Below are 20,823 nucleotides of genomic sequence, written 5' to 3' on the forward strand. Positions count from 1 at the left end.
CCCCCTTTTCTGATGAAGGGTCTAGGCCCGAAACGTCAGCCTCTCTGCTCCTATGATGCTGCTTGGCCTGCTGTGTTCATCCAGCTCTGCACCTTGTTGTCTTTGTGTATGTTCAGTGTCCCCCTCCAGCATAAGAAACACTGACCTTTATGGTTTGCTAGCAAGATGATCTCGTTTCCTGGACCACCGTGTAGAAATAGAGATCCAATACAGCAGATATTGTTCATCGCTCCCTGAATTCAGAGAATCCCTTTAAAATTGCCATTTAAGCCATGTTTAAAAAAACTCAGTCTGTCTCCAGTGTTTCATCATTACTCAGAATGTCTAATTGAAAATTTTAATTCATTGCTAGAAATTTAAATCCTGTTGCTGCCAAACTGGGAGAGATTAAAATATGATTAAATTTAGCAAATTAATATTGTTCAAGAACTGCAAATATTAATTATATGCAGTGTACCCTACGAGAGTTTGATAAGATTTGTGAGCCTTTCATTTATCATGCTTGTGCATAATAAATTCTAATCTGGCAAGTTATTTTGTTGTGGTTAATTCATGCATAAATGTAATGCACTTCTATCATGCATATTGGTGTAAATACATCAATTTAAGAAAAGTCTTTGGCTGTGAGATTTCCATTGCCAGGATCTATATCTGTTGGATTTGAATAAAATTACTGTTAGTTTGTATAAAGATAGTTGATGAGGCATTGTTTCCTGATAGTTCTCAGATACCTTGTTCTTAATGCAGCCATTGTCAGTTTCATCTGAGGGTCAGGACAAGTGTTAAATTAAACATAGGGACAACTTTCTTTCCTTTTACATATTATAATGTACCTGTAGAAACTATTGTGGACTGAATTGGGGAAAGGACAGTTTTACAATAAAGGACTGAGGAAGGAATTGCTGTACTTTTAAAAAGCAAGTTACAGAATCTCATTGTTGGTCAAGTTTGCACTACTGCTTTGTACAAGAAGATGTTTGTCAATCGACTGGCACCAGGGAGTATATGCAACGTGAATTTTGGCTGGCAGCAGGTTGCTGATTAGTTTGTGGAGCTGTTACCAGTGTGGATGACAAAGGGTATCAGCCAACAACAACAGTCTGATTGGCTTCTGGGTGGTTGAACATCTTGTGGGTGTGAACAATACAGGGAGAAGCTCTTGGACCTCTGGGAGGGAGATTCGCTGTCTCTCTCTCTCTTTCTCTCTCTCTCTTTCTCTCTCACTCGCTCTCTCTCTCTCACTGTCTCTCTCTCTCTCTCTCTCCAGTAAAATACGTGAAGCTAAAAAGAGCCAGATTTTTTCTCCCATCAGTTTCTATAAGCAGTTACCTCTAACCTATAAGTCAGAGATTTTATAATTTGTGAACTAGTCATTCTGTGCCTCCCATGAATAAATGAAAGAACCTGAAAGAAAAGCTTAGAGATCTGAAGGAATTGGGAAACAAAAGGAAATCCTCCATTGAATCCTGACAACTGGTGCCAATGAACTGTATCATCAGTATTTTTCCCCCTTCATCCATAATATCAATGTTTGTGTGTGTGTGTGTGTGGACACAGAGAGTATTACAAAAACAAAAACCAAAATAACTGCAGATGTTGTAAATCAGGAACAAAAGCAGAAATTGCTGGAAAAGCTCAGCAGGTCTGGCAGTATCTGTGAAGAAAAGATCAGGGAAGTTCTGAGGAAGGGTCACCGGACCCGAATCGTTAACTCTGATTTAATCACACCTGTAACAACTCAGTTACAGCACATAGAATAAGCTTCAAAAGATGTTGATCCAATCCCTATGCCCAGAACAGCATCAAAGCATTGTGGGGCTTGCATTCTACCCTGAATTTGCAATGGAACAATGAGCAGATCTGCTCGCATCCCCATCCTACTGCAGGTGTGCTGTGCAGTAAAGGCAAGTCCTTAGCTCACTGTCTCCTGATATTTCCTGTTAGCTTTAACCAGACAGAGGAAGCGTTGCTCTCTCAGACATCTCGCTGGAGATTGTGGACGGGAGAATATGAAGACAGGTTTCCCTAATAGACTGTCCTGTTGATTTAATGCTGGTTTTCACATTAAAAAATGGAAACAATCAATAATTGGAATTGACAAATGTGAATAATTCAGCAGAATTGAAACCAATTGCTTAAAAGGTTGAATTAGCAATGAAGTTGAATTATCAATGGGTTTGAATGAAGCAATTTGGAATCTGCTGGAGTTGATTGTAGCAATAAGCAGCAAAAGTTCATTCTTCAACAATTTAATATACATGCAAAGTAATGGTGATAATATAAAAAAGACCTCAGGACATCCTGGAGGACTTAAGTTCCAATTTCATACTTTAAGGTGTAATTACAATGATGGTAGAATCTAAAGGTGACGTATTCTCTTTTGACTGCAAGTCTTTAAGATGAAAATACCTTTTGCTCAATAGCTATGAAGAGTGAATGATTATCTCTTTCAGCCTTTCTTTGGTTTTCATGTACAGTCTCTGATGGCAAAGACATTTACAAAAAAAAATTAAAAATACTTACTTTTTTCTTCTGCAGATTCCTGGGATTTAAAGCAGAGCACCCGAAATATCAACCCAACCATAAACCAAGCCAACATTGTTGATCTGCATCCAGCCTCTGTTTACAGTATAAGAATCTACTCCTTCAACAAGATTGGCAGGAGTGAACCCAGCAAAGAGTTAACTGTTAGCACAGAGGAAGCAGGTACGGAGTGTGACGGGGATAGGGCAACCATCTTTCACCATTAACAGATAACCAGAACCTACAAATTGCACACTTTTGGTTGAGTTTGATTGCAGAATGACCTAATGAAAAGCAAGAGAGTTCACCTCATTGGCCAGGCTTAAGTGTTAATTCCAGGCACCCCTCTCTGGGAACAAACTTAAGGCCTTTGAGAAACATAAACACGACTTGCTGGAAAAGCTTGGCAGGTCTGGCAGCATCTGTGGAGAGAAATCAGAGTTAACATTTTGGGTTCAGTGACCCTTCCTCAGAACTGTCCACCTGCTCTAATGTTAACTCTGATTTCTCTCCACAGATGCTGCCAGACCTGCTGAGTTTTTCCAGCAATTTCTGTTTTTGTTCCTGATTTATAGCATTCGCAGTTCTTTCGGTTTTCATCAAGGCCTTTGAGAGGTTGCTGCTGAAGAGTTTTACTGAGATAGGGACAGTGATGGTGGCATGGTTAGCACTGCTGCCTTACAGCACCAGGGACCCAGGTTTGATTCCACCCTCAGGTGACTGTCTGTGTGGAGTTTGCACATTCTCCCCGTGTCTATGTGGGTTTCCCCCTGGTGCTCTGGTTTCCTCGCACAGTCCAAAGATGTGCAGGTTAGTTAGATTAGCCATGCTAAATTGTCGGTAGTATCCAGGGAGTAGAAATGCAGGGTTACAGGGAAAGGGTAAGAGGGTGGGTCTGAGTGGGATGCTCTTCAGAGGGTTAGGGATTCTATGATTCTATTCTATGAGGGACTTCAGTTCATTAAGAGATTGGAGAAGCTGTGATTTTCCTTTTTAGAGTAGAGAAGGTGACAGACATGTTCAACATCTTGAAAATTGTTATGAAACAGGGAGAAATTCTTTCCAGTGACAACTGAGGACATAGATTTATGGTTGTTGACAAAAGAGCCAGAGGTAATATGAGGACTAGAAAATTGTGCAGTGAGTTTGAATGATTGGATTCACTGCCTGAAAAAGCAGAGGAAATGGATTCAGTCAAACTTTCAAAAAAGAATTCGACAAATATCTGTAAGGAGAAGAAACAGTGATAGGAGGTGGGGAATGTTGGGGGATTGGGACCAATTGCACTGCTCTTTCAAAAGCCAACACAAGAACAATGGGCTACAATGCCCCACTTCTGCATTGTGTTGTTGTATTCTTTAAATATAAAGTTCTGAGTAAGAACATAATAAGTAGAAATGGGTATGGGCCATTCAACCCGCAAACCCACCCCTCCATTTAATAAGATGATGTCTGATCAGCTGCAGGCTTTAACTGTTCTTTTGTGCCATCTTATCATAGCCCTCAGTACCCAATATTTAAAAAATCTACCCACCTCCTTAGTGATCTAGCCTCTATAACTCTCTGGGGTAGAGAATTCCATGTACACACTATTCTCTAGGAGAAGAAATTCCTTTGTTTCTCATTTTTATTTGAGTATCCCCTTGTTCTGTATATATATCACTTAGTTTGAGCCCCCCTATTAATGGAAACTTCTTCACAACATCTACTACCAAGCAACCCCTCAGAATCTTGCATGTTTAAATAAGATCACTGCTCATTCCTCTAAACTCTAATGAATAAAGGTGACACCAGCTCAGTCATTTATGGTAAGCCAACCCCTTCATTCTAGGATTCAGCTTAATGAAGCTCATTTGATCAGCTTGCAATGTTAATGCTTCCTTTCTTAAATACAGGGACCAAAACTGTACACAGTACTCTAGGTGCAGCCCACCACTATCCTGTACAGATGAAACAAGGCTTCCCTGATTTTAAACTTCAACTCCCTATCAATAAAGGCCAAAATTCCATTTGCATTCCTAATTACCTGCTGCGCTTGTGTACCAACCTGTGTTTCATGCACAAGTACATGCATGTTCCCCTGCACTGCACTATTTTGGTGTCTCCCTCTATTTTGATAACAGTCTACCTTTTAGTTCTTCCTACTAAAATACCTCATGCCTTTCTGCATTAACGTTAAAACATGAATGTTTTCAAGAAGTTGGATTATTTCTCAGGGCTAAACAGATCATTGTGTTTGGGGAGCAGATGGGAACAGGGTACTTAGATGATCAGCCATGATCGTATTGAATGGTGAAGCAGGACCAATGGTTGAATGGTCCACTTCTAATCCTAGTTTCTTTGTTTGTACATTAAAGTCTATACGCCAAGATTTTTGCCCAATTAATCAACCTGTCTAAATCTCCTTCCACTTTCATGATACCGTCTTCACAACATGCCCTCCCATGTATTATTGTACTGTCAGCAAATTTGGATACATTACACTCTACCCCTTTTCCAAGTCATTAAAATAGATAATAAATAATTAAGGACCTAGGACTACCCCTTGTGGCATTCACTAGTTCTGTTTTTCTAACCTGAAAAAGGCAATTAATCCTGACTCATTTTCTTCAGTGTGTTAGCCAGTCCTCAACCCATGCAAATACATTGTTCCCTAACACCAAGAGCTTCTATCTTGTATAATAACCTTTTACATGGAACCTTATTGAATGCCTTCTGGAAATCTAAAAACACTGTATCTACTAGTTTCATTTTTATCAATTCTTCTTGTTGTTTATTCTCAAAGAATTCTGGCAAATTTGTGACATATGATTTCCCTTTGACCAAACCATTTTGACGGTGTTAGATTGCAATCAGCTTTTCAAAACATCCTGGTGTTTCTTCATTTGTAATGGTCTCTAGCATTTTCCTGATGAGTGATGTTATGCCTCACCAGCCTATAGTTCCCTGCTTTCTGTCTCCCTCCCTTCTTGAACAGGGATGCTATAGTTTTCTAATTAGTTATCCTCCTGGAATTCGGTAAGTTCTGGAATGTTTTGACCAATGTCTTACCTTCTCTGCAGCCACTTCCTTTAAAACACTTGGATCATGGGATCCTACTTACTTGCATGATGTAATGCTATTATTGAGACATTGGTGAGAACTTTGATTTTATCTTGATTATTTTTCAGGTGGAACCTGTTTTTAACAACCAGAACTTGTTGTCATGTAGTCATGTAGTCACATGAAGTGTCTTTCTTGTACATTCACTGATGATGTGCGACTCTGAAAAATGTTGTAATGCCGTTGTGGCGTTCAAAAAAAAACTATTGATTGTTAAATGAAGAGTGTAAGTCTTGTGACCTATTTGTGAGAGAGAATTTAGCTCTCACTCGTAGTGTGTGAACACCTGCAAATCAATGGACGAGAAAACACCATGCTGCATATATCTGAGGTCACTAGAGCATCACAGTCTGTACAATTACACCCCACCATGCATTCTCCCTGAAGAAGGGAGAAATTTTGCTGAAAACCTACACAAAGTAGGGGAAAAGTAAATAATCTCCAACCCCCTTGGGCAATAGAACCTCGTCCGGAAGGTCACTTTGACCTTGATAAAGGTTCCGTGGTACCCACCTCTTCGACATCTCTGCCCCATCCAGAAAAAAGTCCAGTTCGTTTTTGAAAGAATAAGTGCTCATTGCATAACTGGCCGTCAGTTTCTCTGCTATAGTTTTGTATGCCACTGTCATCTATATTGCACTACCCTCACACATGATCTACTGGCGCTTGTTAGTAGTCACTGTGTAGTTTCTGTCATCAAACTACGTCTAGGTCAGCCCCTGTTTTGCTGCTCTCCACTTTGCCTTTAAAAAGAGACCTTTGCATCTTTTCAGCTCGGATCAAATGGCTAAAATACTGGCATTTTCTTTGGGTGGACATCACCTTTTAGAGTTCTTTTTACACTTGCAATTAAAGTACCTTTCTCCTAGCATCTAGTTTATTTCTGGCCCTACACAGCCTGACATTGGGAACCCTGCTCTTTGCTGATTTTTTTTTGAAACTGTCGACAAATCTTGTTTAGGCTAACTTCAATTCTCCGTAAGTAGTATTGGCAATAGGTAGGCCTTGGGTCCTAGAGACAACAGGGAGCTCTCCGTGGTGCTGATTAAGTACCAGGGGAAATTTATCCGAATCTGTTATTGTTAAAAAATGTCTGTTTGTTGTTGTAAAGATGTGCTCAGGGTTGTTTAATATATTTATGGACTCATCAACTGGTTCAAGGTGAATGCAGCTGAATCACTGTCTCAAAAATGTAGGTTTTATTAATTACCTTCAGTTTGTGTTGTAATTGAAATATTTTTGGTAGTCACGTAAGACCAGAAGACCACATCAATTATGATATACCTTTTGGTCAATTCTCAACAAGTCTTTGCACCAATAATAGCCCACATATTGAGAGCTATATCTCAACTATTCCATTCTAGGAAATCATGTTTCTTTGCTTGGAAAGGAAGGGAAACTAGGTCCCTGAGTCACTTATAGGCCAGACCAGGTAAGGATGACAGTTTCCTTCCCTAAACAATATTAGTGAACTGGAAGAGTTTTCTTTTTAACCACATTTGACAATGGTTTCATTGGTCATCATTAGACTCTCAATTCCAGACTTTTATTGAATTCCATTTCCAACATTTGCCGTGGTGGAATTTAAACCCAGGTTTCCAAAACATTAGCTGCATTGCTGTATTAATAGTCCAGCAATAATGCCACTATGCTATCACCTCCCCAAGATTTGCCTCATCAAATTTCTGAGTCTCTGATGGCCTGTCACAGTGCTAATGGTTCAGAGTTGGTTCTGTTGATTGGGATTAACACAGAGTGACTCCTGTTTAACATACCATACAAAGGGCAGCAATTTCAAAGACGCAACATTCCTCAGTTGTGGAATAGGATTTCAAACTTTAACTATTGATCCAGGGACAAGTACAACTAAACTCGCATCCATCCATGCATATGACAATAAATTGTTTTTGTGAAGCATAATTCCCTTTGTTGCTCTGGATGTATCACAAGTAGCTACTTTAATTGTTTTTTCTTGGTTCTCCAATCAATATACAGTAGCTTAACTACGAGGGGAACTTTTGTTGTTTGATACGAATACCCACCAGTGCTAGTGTGGAGGCAGCAGCTGTTGAACTATGAACAATAAGTGTAATCTATTTCACCAAAATATGAAATGGAAGTATTCTTTAAAAATTGGATCGTTGGTGAATGGTGTAAGGATAGACATAATGTAATAAGATCCTTTACGCTGCCTGTAAGCTTAATTGCCTTTGGGTCTGTGCTGTCATATTATTATTTTCAATAAATTTAACAATGTAATCTTTGACTGCTTTTAAAATATGTTCCTCAGTTCCCTTCTTGAAGATATTGACTTTTTTGAGTCCCTACCGCATCCCAAAACCAGCCCAGCTCGTCCCCGCCTCTCTAACCTGTCCTTCCTCCCACCTATCCCCTCCTCCCACCTCAAGCCCCATCCCCATCTCCTACCTACTAACCTCATCCCGCCCCCTTGACCTGTCCGTCCTCCCTGGACTGACCTATCTCCTCCCTAACTCCCCACCTACATTCACCTTTACTGGCTCCATCCCCGCCTCTTTGACCTGTCTGTCTCCTCTCCACCTATCTTCTCTTCTATCCATCTTCTATCCGCCTCCCCCTCTCTCCCTATTTATTTCAGAGCCCCCTTCCCCTCCCCCATTTCTGAAGAAGTGTCTCGGCCTGAAACGTCAGCCTTCCTGCTCCTCTGATGCTGCTTGGCCTGCTGTGTTCATCCAGCTCTACACCTTGTTATCTCAGATTCTCCAGCATCTGCAGTTCCTACTATCTCTCAAACTAAATGTCACTTTGATTTAAAAGTCAGTTCCTCCTTACCACTGGTGGAAGGTCATTGATTCCTGCCTCAGTCCAGCACACAATCTGGCTGAATGTTTTTGTGCAGTACTGAGAGAGTGCTGTACAATTAGTGGTGTTATTCTGGTATAATGTTAAACTGAGGCACCATCTCCTTCTTCAGGTGGTCTTGAAAAATCCCATAGATTTTATTTTGAAGAAGAAGAGCAACATCCTGGCCGATAAGTATCCCGTACACATCATCATTGAAAATAACTGGTCATTTTTCACCATTGTTTCTGAGAGCATTTTTTTTTTCTCTTTATTCATTCACGGGATGAGGGTGTCGCTGGCCAGGCAGCATTTATTGCCCATCCCTAATTGCCCAGAGGGTAGTTAAGAGTCAACCACATTGCTGTGGGTCTGGTTTTCACATGTAGGCCAGACCAGGTAAGGATGACTGTTTCCTTCCCTAAAGGACATTAGTGAACCAGATGGGCTTTTCCAACAATCAACAATGGATTCACGGTCATTGTTAGATTCTTAATTCCAGATATTTATTGAATTCAAATTCCACCATCTGCCATGGCAGGGTTCAAACCCGAGTCCCCAGAACGTTATTTGGGTCTCTGGACTAACATAATACCACTAGGCCATCACCTTGCTATAATGAATTGGGTTGTAGGGAATTTTTTGAAAAAGTACCAGTGTCTATAAATTGAAAGTAATTAATTGGCTGTGGATGCACTTTGGGAAGAGATAAAAATTCTGGATCTCCCTTCTTTTGGCATATTGACTTTTGCTGTTGCTTGCCTTCTCCTCTCTCAAAACTCTTGAGACCAGTTAGAAGCTTCAAGACTGAGGTTGTTGTATTTTTGTTAAGTAAGGTAATTGAGCAATGTGAAGCAAAGGTGGATAAACTGAATTGGGGTACACAGCAACCTTGATTTAACTGAATAGTAGAGCAGGTCCAAGAGGATCTCCTGTCCCTGGTATTCCAAATGATTTGTCCATGGTTCATTGGACTTTTTCTGTACCTACACATGGGGAGCATGAAAAAGCGAAAAATGAAAAGGAACAACAGTGTATTGGAGATAACAAGGTGTAGAGCTGGATGAACACAACAGGCCAAGCAGCATCAGAGAAGCAGGAAAGCTGACGTTTCGGGTCTGGACCCTTCTTCAGAAACAGTGTATTTGTTGCCTGCCCATCATAACTCCAGAGACTGTACCTGTTCACAAAGCAGAATTGTTGAACAGAGAGCTTCAAAGGCTGGATTCTGGGATCTACAGTCTCAGTACTTGGTCTTGACCATTACTGGCTTCTGCTCTAGTTCTGTGATTGCTAAATAGTTGTCATGTCCAATGTACAACCTTCAGATTCTGCCAAACGTGGGACAAGTTGTGCTCAAAGCGTTAGTTAGAAGGGTTGTTTGCGGGTTCGTGTGCTCCGTCTCTTGCCTTGTTTCTGGGATGTCTCTTGACATGTTTTGAGGTTTCCTGAATTGAACCTTCTCCATCATGACCAGTCAGAAACAATGGTTTAGCATGCGTTGGCAGACATGATTGATAACATCCCTAAGAAGTTTCTGCTGTCATCCTGGGGACCTCCGGCTATGACTACACTCTGAGTAAAACAATTGCTTCATGAGTCTGGCATCAGGAATATAAGAAAGATGGACAAGTTGGACCAAATGGTCTGTTTGTGTGCTGTACAACTCTGACTCTATGCCTCAAAGGCCCACAGGACTCTCATGGTCCAAGCTGCCTTTGATTTGCAGACATGCAATGTTGCTTTAGTTGACTGAAACAAGAAGGAATATAGTGAAGGATTTATCTCTTGTATTTTAATCAATAAATTAAAATAGGACAAGTTTTATTTTATTTGAATATAATGTAGGGTTACTGAGATGAGGTTCAGAAACAGATGATGATAAATCCACAGGATTTGACTCAAATGTGGAAATTGAAATGAATAAATGTATTCTCTCTGTCAGTGAGTCCAATTTGTAATTTCTGAATGTTTCATCTGTTCATCATGTACTTCAAAAACCAAATAAGTGCCATTTTAGAAGCTTTAAGACAGCATTTTAGACAGGCAAAGCAAAAAATACATTTATGACAAAAATGCGCTCCACGAGGTTAAGATTGAAGTGTATCTGAACTTTGGGAAACAAACGTGTAACCAGTAACTAGATTTGGATTTCTTGTAAGAATATAAGTGTGATGAAAGTCTCAAGCTCCAGAAAAGTTTAAACAAAGAAAGAACTTGCACTAATGAAATAAATTTCATGTCCTTGTTTGATATAAGTTTTGCAATTTAAATATATTTTAATGAAATCTATTTGAGAGTTTGGATATGAGCTTCCAGCATGTGGGTTTTGATTTATGTGTCTGAAAGGGTTTAATGATTTATTTCTAAGTATTCCTGTAGCCATGGTGATTTAGTTCAAAAACAAAACACGGTCAAAGAGAGAGTTCTTGGGAGGTTAGTAGGAATTTCTTTGCATTAGGAGAGTTTTACTAGCAAATAAAGTATACAGTTGTGCATTATGCTTTAGGTTTGGAAGGTCAGAGACTTTATTTTTATGTTAATATGTCAAACACCCATTTAGAAAAAAGCTTTTGGCTTTCAGTTGGCACATTTTGTAGAGTCTTTGTTGAAGCCCGATGTGTAAAACAATTGTTCTTGATGAAAGGAGATGATTTAGAATTATTGACAAATGGGCTACCTCAGTTTAAGGAAGTTCGTTTGAGAGTTCCACACCAAAAATGTTTGGTTACTTCTGTTTTACTGTTAAAATCAAATCTGCAGCTTTGCATGTTTGTACTTCAGTGAATTAAAAACCATGAGATTAATTTCCTATCAAACCAGATTTCAGTCTACAATCTAATTTGTCCAGTAATAACATCAGCTGAGATAATAATATTCAGAATATTCCAAAGTACTTCATAGTCAACAGAAGCCACTGTTGTGATGATCTAATTTAATGGAACTCGTTGAGGGACAAATGTTGATCAGGACATCAGGAGCTCTCCCTGCATGTCTGCAATTAATGGCATAGTTCTTCTACTTTCATTTCAACATGTAAATGGGGCCTCCATTTATGATTTCATCAGAAAGTATTTCTAACAGTGCAGTGCTCCATCAGTACTACACTGATGTGCCAGCCTAGAACTGTGTGTTTAGGTTCTGTTGCGTTACATGAGCCCATAGCCTTCTGACTTAGAGACAAGAATATAACTACTGCTGGCACTAGACTGGTAGACTATCGAAGGGAGGTACCTTCTATGTTAAGGTCCATGCAGCAGACTTAGGAGCTTATTGCCTCAGCTTCTCCATCCGCTGAACTAATCAGACAACACACAATTTTCCAAAGTACATGCTGGGGATTTGAAAACTTAAGCCTGAAATGCAGCATTAAAATAATTTATGTGAATGAAGTAATGACAGATTGAAGAAGCAAGGGTTATTCTCCTCAGAGAGAGAATGTTGAGACAAGATTTGATGGAACTGCTCAAAATCACAAAGGCCCTTGACAGAGGAGATAGTGAGAAACTGTTCCCAGTTGGCAGAAAGGCTGAGAGTCAGAAGACACAGATTTACTTTGATTGGCTAAAGAACCAAAAGCAACGTGAGGAAAAGAAGTTGTTCCTTCAGGGAATGATTACAATATGGGATGGACAGCTTGTGAATGGATTTCAAAAGGACATTACATAAGCCGCTGGTAGGAAAAATATTGCAGGGTTATGGGGAAGAAGTGAAGAGACTGGGAGGAATTAAGTTGATGTTGTAGGGAGCCAGCGCAAACTTAAACATGAATTACTGGAGAAACTCAACGGGTCTGGCAGCATCTGTGGAGAGAGAAGCAGAGTTAACATTTCCAAGTCCCACTCTGAAGAAGGCTTCCCGGATGAGAAATGTCAACTCTATTTTTTTTCTGTACAGATGCTATCATACCTGCTGAGTTTCTCCAGCACTTTATGTTTTTATTTGTTTCAGATCTCCAGTATCCGCAGTTCTCTGTTTTATTTTATTCCAGCACAAACTTGATGGGTTGAATGGCATCCTTCAGTGTTATCAGTAGTCCAGTATTTGTGTGATCATTATAGAGGATCCAGTGTAAACACCTAACATTGCACCACCATTTTCTCTCTTTCAGCTCCAGATGGGCCTCCTATGGATGTCATATTACAACCCGTCACATCCCAGAGCATCCGAGTAACTTGGAAGGTAACGTTACTCATTGTCATTACAAGCTGTCAAGGCTGTGAAATTCCTGGTCAAATCTCAATTTTAACCCCTCATGCAAGACATCTGTGATAACATTGTAATGTTTGTTTCAAAATCCTTTGTGAATTTTCCAAACTTTTCCGTCCGAAAGGCGTTATCTCTTTTTGCTTTCTACAGCCAGCTGTAGTACTCGGGTGCCTTACTCAGAATGTCCCTTCTTCACCTGTCTGAGCTGGCACACATTGCAAGGGAGCTTCCTATTCAACCATGGGAGGCATCAGTCAATCCTGAACTCACCCTTAATAGTTATTTCAAATTTGGCTGAGGTCAAAATCTAGAAGGTGCCAGTATCAGGTAGACATTGGACCTTAAGGTCACCTTCAGTTCAAAACTGGACCTTTTTAAATTTATTTTGATCTGACCAGTTGCTGCCACTTTCTCTCCTTTAGGTGTACACTCTCCCATTGGTGAGAAACTCTCCCATTGATCACCATACGGGTCTAAATGTTGACTGTCTTTAACATGGTTGGTTGTATTCAAGTCCAATTCCATTTTCACTTAATGTCACAAACACACATATACAACACCCAAGAGAGATAGTAGGAACTGCCGATGCTGGAGAATCTGACATAACAAGGTATAGAGCTGAAGAAGGGTCCAGACCCGAAACGTCAGCTTTCCTGCTCTGCTGATGCTGACTGGCCTGCTGTGTTCATCCAGCTCTACATCTTGTCATCTATACAACACCCAAGATGGTTTACAGGAAAATGAAGCCATGACCCTTACCAAAACGTATCAAGTTTATCTCTCATCGTCTTGGTGGTTGTATTATTAGAGAATAAGAACGTAAGAGATGGGAGCAGGAGTGAGCCATCTGACCTCTCGAGCCTGCTCTGCCATTCACTAAGACCAGGGCTGATCTTTTCGTGGACTCAGTTCCATTTACCCGCCCACTCACCATAACTTTACTATTCAAAAATATATCCATCTTTGCCTTAAAAACATTCCATAAGGTAGCCTCAGCTGCTTCACTGAGCGGTAATAACAGTTATTGATGAGCGATATGAACCAATGACTGTTGGAAGAGGGGCTTGTATTCATTTAGCACCTTTCATGACATGCCAAAGTGATGTTGTTTTGAAGAGTATTCATTGTTGTAGTGTAGGTAATGCAGCAACCAAGGGATGCGAAACAATCTCCCACGTATAGCAATGTGATAATGATCATCTAAACTGTGGTGTTTACTGAGGGATACATTTCAGCTAGGACAGTTGGAATATCAGAGTATCTGCATACTGTGTCCTGGGAATTTTCTTCCTCAGTGAGAAGGATCTTAGTCGAACCCCTTATTCAAATAACAGCATCTTCTGAAAGCTACTGCCCCAAAACTTCATGGAAGTACCAGCCAGGGTGAAAGTGCTGAGATCTGTGGGAGTGGAAATTGACTGAATGACATGAAAGTATTACCCAAGCTGATCTTTTCTGTTCAAAGCCCAATAACACCGATACTTACCCCAGGTGAGATCGGTTAGTGCAGCATGAACCAAGGATCAAAACAAGACCCTTCCTGATCCATGTGATGCTGTTCATTAGGTGGATGGCCCAGCCTGAGTCTTCAACTGTTGCCTTTGGCTGGGTGTTGTGGGAAGGTGGCAATGATGAGATATTGGGAAAAGGAGAATTGGAAATGCAAAGAGAAGAAGTAAAATTCTCGAACAGTTAAAGTTAAAAAAAGAAAATCTTAGCAGGCGAAGGTTATCTAATTAATTTAAGGCATTTTTAAATAAGATTTCAATTAAATAAACCAAAACCTCAATCAGAATTGGTGAACGGATTTTATTCCACATGTGAATCTGCTTGGTGAATAATAAGTGAGCAGTTGCAGAGTTAATTTAAAGTAAAACTAAAACAAATGTAATTTATCTTTAATGGGACATTACAGACTCAGAGGGCACGCACATTCCTTATTAGACCATGAATCTTTGCAGAATTATATGAGTTAAGGAAGTGTTTGCACTTAACCTGTGCAAATTAAAACTGAGAGGATGTTTTGTGTCTGATTGCATCTTAGGCACAAAACAAATCAAATGATGCTTAATAATGTTGGTATATTTGTAAAATAAATTTAAATCTTCTGAAAAATCCCCTGATGTCTTAGCAGATAACTTTTTCTTATTTATTCATTCACAGACTATTAGTATCACGAGCTAAGCCAGCATTTATTGCCCATCCCTGATAGACGTTGAGAAGGTGGTGGTGAATGGCCTTAACTAGTTGTAGTCCCGCGGTGCAGGTACACACACAGTGCAGTGTTTGGATTTTAACCCAGTGATAATGAAGAAACAGTTGACATTATTTTCCAAGCTGTGAGTTTGGTGACTTGGGGTGGGATGTTATCAGGCTCTGAGCAATGTAGGCTGTTATCAGATGGGTGACAGAAATGGTGAGCTGTTTCATCAGCCCCATCTCGACACCAAGAACATCTCATTGCATCTTGTATGATTTTTTCAAGTGGTGTGATGAGCTTGTCACTAGGATAGTAGCAAGTTCCCAATTGGTGCTCATTAAACATCTTGTTGACAGCCCAATTTACCGCTAGCTGCAATCTTACTGAACTCACTACAAACAAACCAGCAATCAGCAAAACGTGGCATGGAAATCAGATCCAGTTCTCAGCAGCTTCAACTTGTGCTTGTCCATGGTGGTCACCTGGCATCAACATTGCTGCCACACTCCATGGGCACAGGCTACATGCACCCCAACTCCATGGCCATTGATATTAGACCTGTGCCAGCCTCTGAACCCTCATGGTACATCTCCAATGCATTTCCAGAGCACTGCTGCACTTCAGTGTTACACCTCAGGCTTCATGGTAATGCTGCAGCAAGGACACTGTGGTATATATATAAGACAACTCAGGTATGTGCACCCAGCTCATGGACTTGTCCAGGCTGTATCTCTGGACTCTTTACTTGCCATCATACTGCTCACTCACTCTGAGCCTAACTGGTTGCTCACAGTGTCCTTGCTTTGCCTTTTTTTTACATTGATCCCTCAGCCAGAGATACCAGGTTCATATTACTATTGCCCTGCCATGCAACTTAGCACAGTCATAAAGCCAGAATGGCAGCAGACTTCAGTTCAGTTCAGGGAGATGGCCTTTGCTCAGGGGATTCCAGCACAGGTCAACGCAGCCTCTGATACCAGTTAACACCCTGTGTCGGGCAGTCAGATTCAGGATGCTGTCCCCATAAGGGGTGAAGAGCCCATGGACATTCTGCCCACCACCCGACTTGACTCTTTCTGCCCCATTGCGGGCTGCTTTCCCCCTGGAATGGGAAAGAGAGGCAGGTATTAGTGGGTTGGCACTGCTGTCAATGTTGGCACAGATGGGGAGATTTCCCACGCGAGTGAGTAGGCAGCGCAGCAGGCATGCAGGGTCAGTGGTATCACAGTTTGGGATGGGCAAGGACAAGTGGGGAAGATGTTGCATGTATTTGTGAGGGTGGCAGAGCATGTGCCTTGGAGGAAGGTGGGTCCAGAAGCAGAGATAAGGTGAGTGTGAAATATGAGAGAGAAGATGTTGGTATTTATGCTGGCAGTTCTGCTGAAAGGACATTGACCTTCTTTCTACAGCAGTGGGCATTCCTCCATGTGAACGAGACTGCTGTAACGTAGGTGACAACCTCAGACCAGGCTGGCATGGTCCAGTATTGTGGCCTCCACTGCTGGTCGTGGGAGAAGAGGAAGTCTTGCCCATGCCCCACCCAGGCCAGAACCATGCTCACAAAGTAGGGCACTGATATCTCCCGAGCTGCCATGGGCAGAGCAAATGTCAGGAACTGTGCTGGAAACTGTGGACCGGCAGTGTCCGGGTACACAAAGGGTCTTTCTCAGGATGGCAGCTGGTGACAAGTGGTGTCCCGCAAGGGTCAGTGTTGGGACCACAACTTTTCACTTTATACATTAATGATCTAGATGAAGGCACTGTGGGCATTCTGGCTAAATTTCCAGGCGATACAAAGATAGGTGGAGGGACAGGTAGTATTGGGGAGGTGGGGAGGCTGTAGAAGGATTTGGACAGGTTAGGAGCATGGACAAAGAAGTGGCAGATGGAGTACAACATGGGAAAGTGTGAGGTCATGCACTTTGGTACGAAGACTAAAAGCATGGACTATTTTCTAAATGGGAAGAAAGTTCAGAAGTCTGAAGTGCAAAGAGAGTTGGGAGTTTTAGTCCAGGATTCTGTCAAGGTAAACTTGCAGGTTGAGTCAGTAGTCAGGAAAGTAAATGCAATGTTGGCATTTATTTTGAGAGGACTTGAATACAAAAGCAGGGATGTACTACTGAAGCTTTATAAGGCTCTGGTCAGGCCACATTTGGAGTATTGTGTGCAGTTTTGGGCCCCATATCTCAGGAAGGATGTACTGGCCCTGGAGCGGGTTCAGAGGAGGTTCACGAGAATGGTCCCAGGAATGAAAAGCTTAACATATGAGGAATGTTTAGGACTCTGGGACTATACTTCTTGGAGTTTAGAAGGATGAGGGGGGATCTAATTGAAACTTACAGAATACTGAATGGCCTGGACAGAGTGGATGTTGGGAAGATGCTTCCATTGGTAGGAGAGACTAGGACCCGAGGGCACAGCCTTAGAGTAAAGGGAAGACCTTTTAGAACAGAGATAAGGAGAAACTTCTTCAGCCAGAGAGTGGTGAATCTATGGAATTCACTGCCACACAAGGCCATGGAGGCCAGGTCATTGAGTACATTTAAGACTGAGACAGATAGGTTCTTGATTATTAAGGAGATCAAGCGTTACAGGGAAAAAGTGGAAGAATGGGGTTGAGGAACTTATCAGCCATGATTGAATGGCGGAGCAGACTCGATGGGTCGAATGGCCTAATTTCTGCTCCTATGTCTTACGGTCTTATGGTCTTACAATGTGCATTTAAATGTGGTGACGGCCCCAGGGATGCCATTCAATTCCAGGATCTCCAATAAATGCCGAGCTGCTCTAGGAATGCTGTGCAGTAAGATTGGTTGGAAATCAGACATGATACTTGCCACAAAGGCTGAAACGCCAATAAGTATGACAAATTTGCCCAGATGTGGCAAGAAATCATGCTCAGCCTCACAGTGAGGAACACTCTATTAAACTCAAGGCGACTCGAACTTAGCCAAAAACTGTAAGACTCAGCCTTTGGAGAAGCAATGTTCATATGCCCCTGCTGCCCTTATACTTCGAGGTTGTAGAGGTTGTGGGTTGGGAAGGTGCTGTTGGAGAAGCCCCGGTAAGTAGCTGCTGTGCATCACATAGGGGCAACAAATACTGGTCTTGCCAGCAATGCCCACATCACAGAAAGTAAATATATTAAAGACACAATGCAGCTAAGGTGCAGTGAGTGAGTATTTGAGGTGCTGGATGGGGAATTGATTCAGCGTGCTGTTACATCCTGGATGGCATCAAGCTTGATTGTTACTGGAGCTGCATTCTTACAGCAACTAATGATCTATCACACTTGTGCCTTGTAGCTGCTGGAGTACCTTTGAGGAGTCAAAGGTCAAGAGTTATTCACAGCAGAGTGCCCAACCTCTGGCTTTCTCTTTGAGCCAATGTATTTATATAGCTAGTCCAGTGATATTTCAGGTCAGTGATGACTCCCATGATGTTGATGGTGGTAGCTTCAGTAATGGCAATCCCTTTGAAATTCAAAGGGAGATAATTAGACTGTCTAGTTGGAGGTCTGCTCCTGATTGTGCTACTGAGTTCCACAAAGTGAGAAAACTGTTTCATCCCCCAATCTACACTGGTGGAAGAGTGTAATTACCATTTGATGAGTTTATGTAGCATGGAAAAAATATTACATTCGCTGGACTGATACCTGGGATGAAGGGGTGATCGTTAGGATGAAAAGTTGGGCAGGCTGGGCTTACACCTATTGGAGTTTGGAAGAACTGACCAAAATGTGTAAGATCCTGATGGGACTTGATGATGGATGTTGAGAGGATGCTTTCCTTTGTGGGAGAGAGTGGAACAAGACAAACAGTTTAAAACTAAAGGCTCTCCTATTTAAATCAGACATGCGGAATTTCTTTCTCTGCATCTTTGGATCTTTCTTCCCCAGATAGCAGTGAAGGTGGGTGTTTGAATATCTTTAAGGCAGAGGTCTATAGACTCTTGAGTAACAAGGGGGCTCACTGGTTATCGGGGTTAACCATGAATATAGAGTTGAAGTCACAATCAGATCATTCATTACCTTAACAAAATGGGGGAAGCAGGCTGGCAGGTATCTACCTTTGCTGCTAATTTGGAAGTACGTATGAGATTACAAATACATTCAAGTCACCATAATCCCAAATAACTGTAGGGCTGATCTCTCATTAAAGAAAGAGAACTGGTGGTGGTTTAACCCGAGGGTCACCATGCCTCAGCCAAGGGGAGAGGTTGAGAAGGGGGGCCTTTCATGGTAACCTCAGAGCCAGTGCAGTAATTGAACCCAAGCTATTGGTATCACGCTGTATTGCAACCAAGCCAGCCAACTGAACTAACCAAAGCTCAGCTCAGCTCTCCTGTCTTGTACTGTCCTGTTCTCTCCTCTCTTCTCCTCTCCTCTCCCCTCCTGTTCTTTCCCCTCCTGTCCTCTCCCCTCCTCTCCTCTCCCCTCCTCTCCTCTCCCCTCCCCTCCTCTCCTCTCCTCTCCCCTCCTGTTCGTTCCCCTCCTGTCCTCTCCCCTCCTCTCCTCTCCTCTCCTCTCCTGTCCTTTCCTCATTGATGCAATGAAATATACAAAATATTATCAAATCAGCCATGATTGCATTGAATAGAAGAGCAGATTTGACAGGCCGACGTTTAAGGGTCTATAACACAATTTTTGACCATAGTTATAGAGTCATACAGCATGGAAACAGACCATTCGGTCCAACTATTCCACGCTGACCATGTTCCCAAGCTAAAGTAATCCCACTTGCCCGCGTTTGGCCCATATCTCTCCAAACCTTTTCTATTCATATACTTATCCAAGTGTCTTTCAAACGTTGTAACTGTACCTGCATCCACCACTTCATTTGGCAGTTCATTTCACATACAAACCACCCTCGGTGTAAAAAAGTTTCCCCTTTTTAAATCTTTCTCTTCTTGCCTTAAAAATATGCCCCCTAGTTTTGAATTCCTCCACTTTATGTTTTAAAACTAATTAGTCTAAAAATGATATATGCAGCTTTAGGGCTTGAACTGTCTTATTACAATGTTGATCTCTCAATTGTTCAAAGATTTGGCTGAGAGTAATAAATGTCTTATTTCCCCTCAATAATCTACCTTTCCCCTTTTCTCCATTGACAGGATTGATTCCTGTTACCTTTCAGTTACAGATTTTGAGAATTTTCTGGTTCATTTTTCACAGAGAATCCATAATCTTATTGAACACCGGTATTCTCACAAAAAAAAGTGTTTTCTTTTAATAATGATGCTCCTTATGCACTCACTTACTCAAAAGCAGGTTCAAGTCAAATATTTCAATGGGTATGCTGTACACTGGTCCACTTTTTGTGATCAGTAACAACATGTTAAAAGCTGTAATTTTTTTTATCATTTTTCAATGAAACACAGCAAGGTTTTTGGAGTTTACTTTGTTACAAACTGATCAAGAAGAGAAGTAAAAAAACACTAACCAATATTTCCAGCAAACCAAGTGAAGGAAAACCTTCTATTGTTGCAGTTTGTATTGGTGATGGCTTGCTGGTATTATCACTAAGCTTATTACTCCAGAGACACAGGTAATGTTCTGAGAACTGGGTTTCAAATCCTACCATGGCAGATGGTGGAATTTGAATTGAATAATTCAACTTGTAACTTAGGGAGTTGAACATTTGTGTTTGTTATGCACTCTAGTGGGAAGGTTAATTAGGAGAGAAGAGTGATATGGCCTTTTAGAGCTGGGAGATCGTGCATTGCAAGACTTTTGCCTTGCTAAAGTTGAAGGTTACTCACAAAGATATTGTTTATACTTATGTTTAGTTAATATCATACTGAGTGAACTGGCATCAAGGAACCTAATGCACTGTGAATATTCCCACGCTCACTGCAGTCCCCATCCCGATGGACATTGATCAGTATAAGTTTGAAATCTGAGTCAAACACAGAGAATGCTGGAGAAGCTCAGCAGGTCTGGCAGTATCCGTGGAGAGAGAAACAGAGTT

The 20,823-nt window shown here is 41.3% G+C and overlaps 1 protein-coding gene across 1 annotated transcript in view; it reads left to right on the top strand.

Annotated features, from left to right (window-relative positions):
* LOC109913024 (Down syndrome cell adhesion molecule-like protein 1 homolog) overlaps positions 1-20,823 on the top strand; it is a 554,371-nt gene that overhangs the window by 420,515 nt on the left and 113,033 nt on the right. The window contains exons 16-17 of the mRNA XM_048615473.1: positions 2,539-2,706; positions 12,557-12,627. Coding sequence (XP_048471430.1) covers positions 2,539-2,706; positions 12,557-12,627 — 239 coding nt within the window. The remainder of the gene's footprint in view (positions 1-2,538; positions 2,707-12,556; positions 12,628-20,823) is intronic.

This window comes from Rhincodon typus, chromosome 32 (assembly GCF_021869965.1).
Source record: "Rhincodon typus isolate 14 chromosome 32, sRhiTyp1.1, whole genome shotgun sequence".
Taxonomy (NCBI): domain Eukaryota; kingdom Metazoa; phylum Chordata; class Chondrichthyes; order Orectolobiformes; family Rhincodontidae; genus Rhincodon; species Rhincodon typus.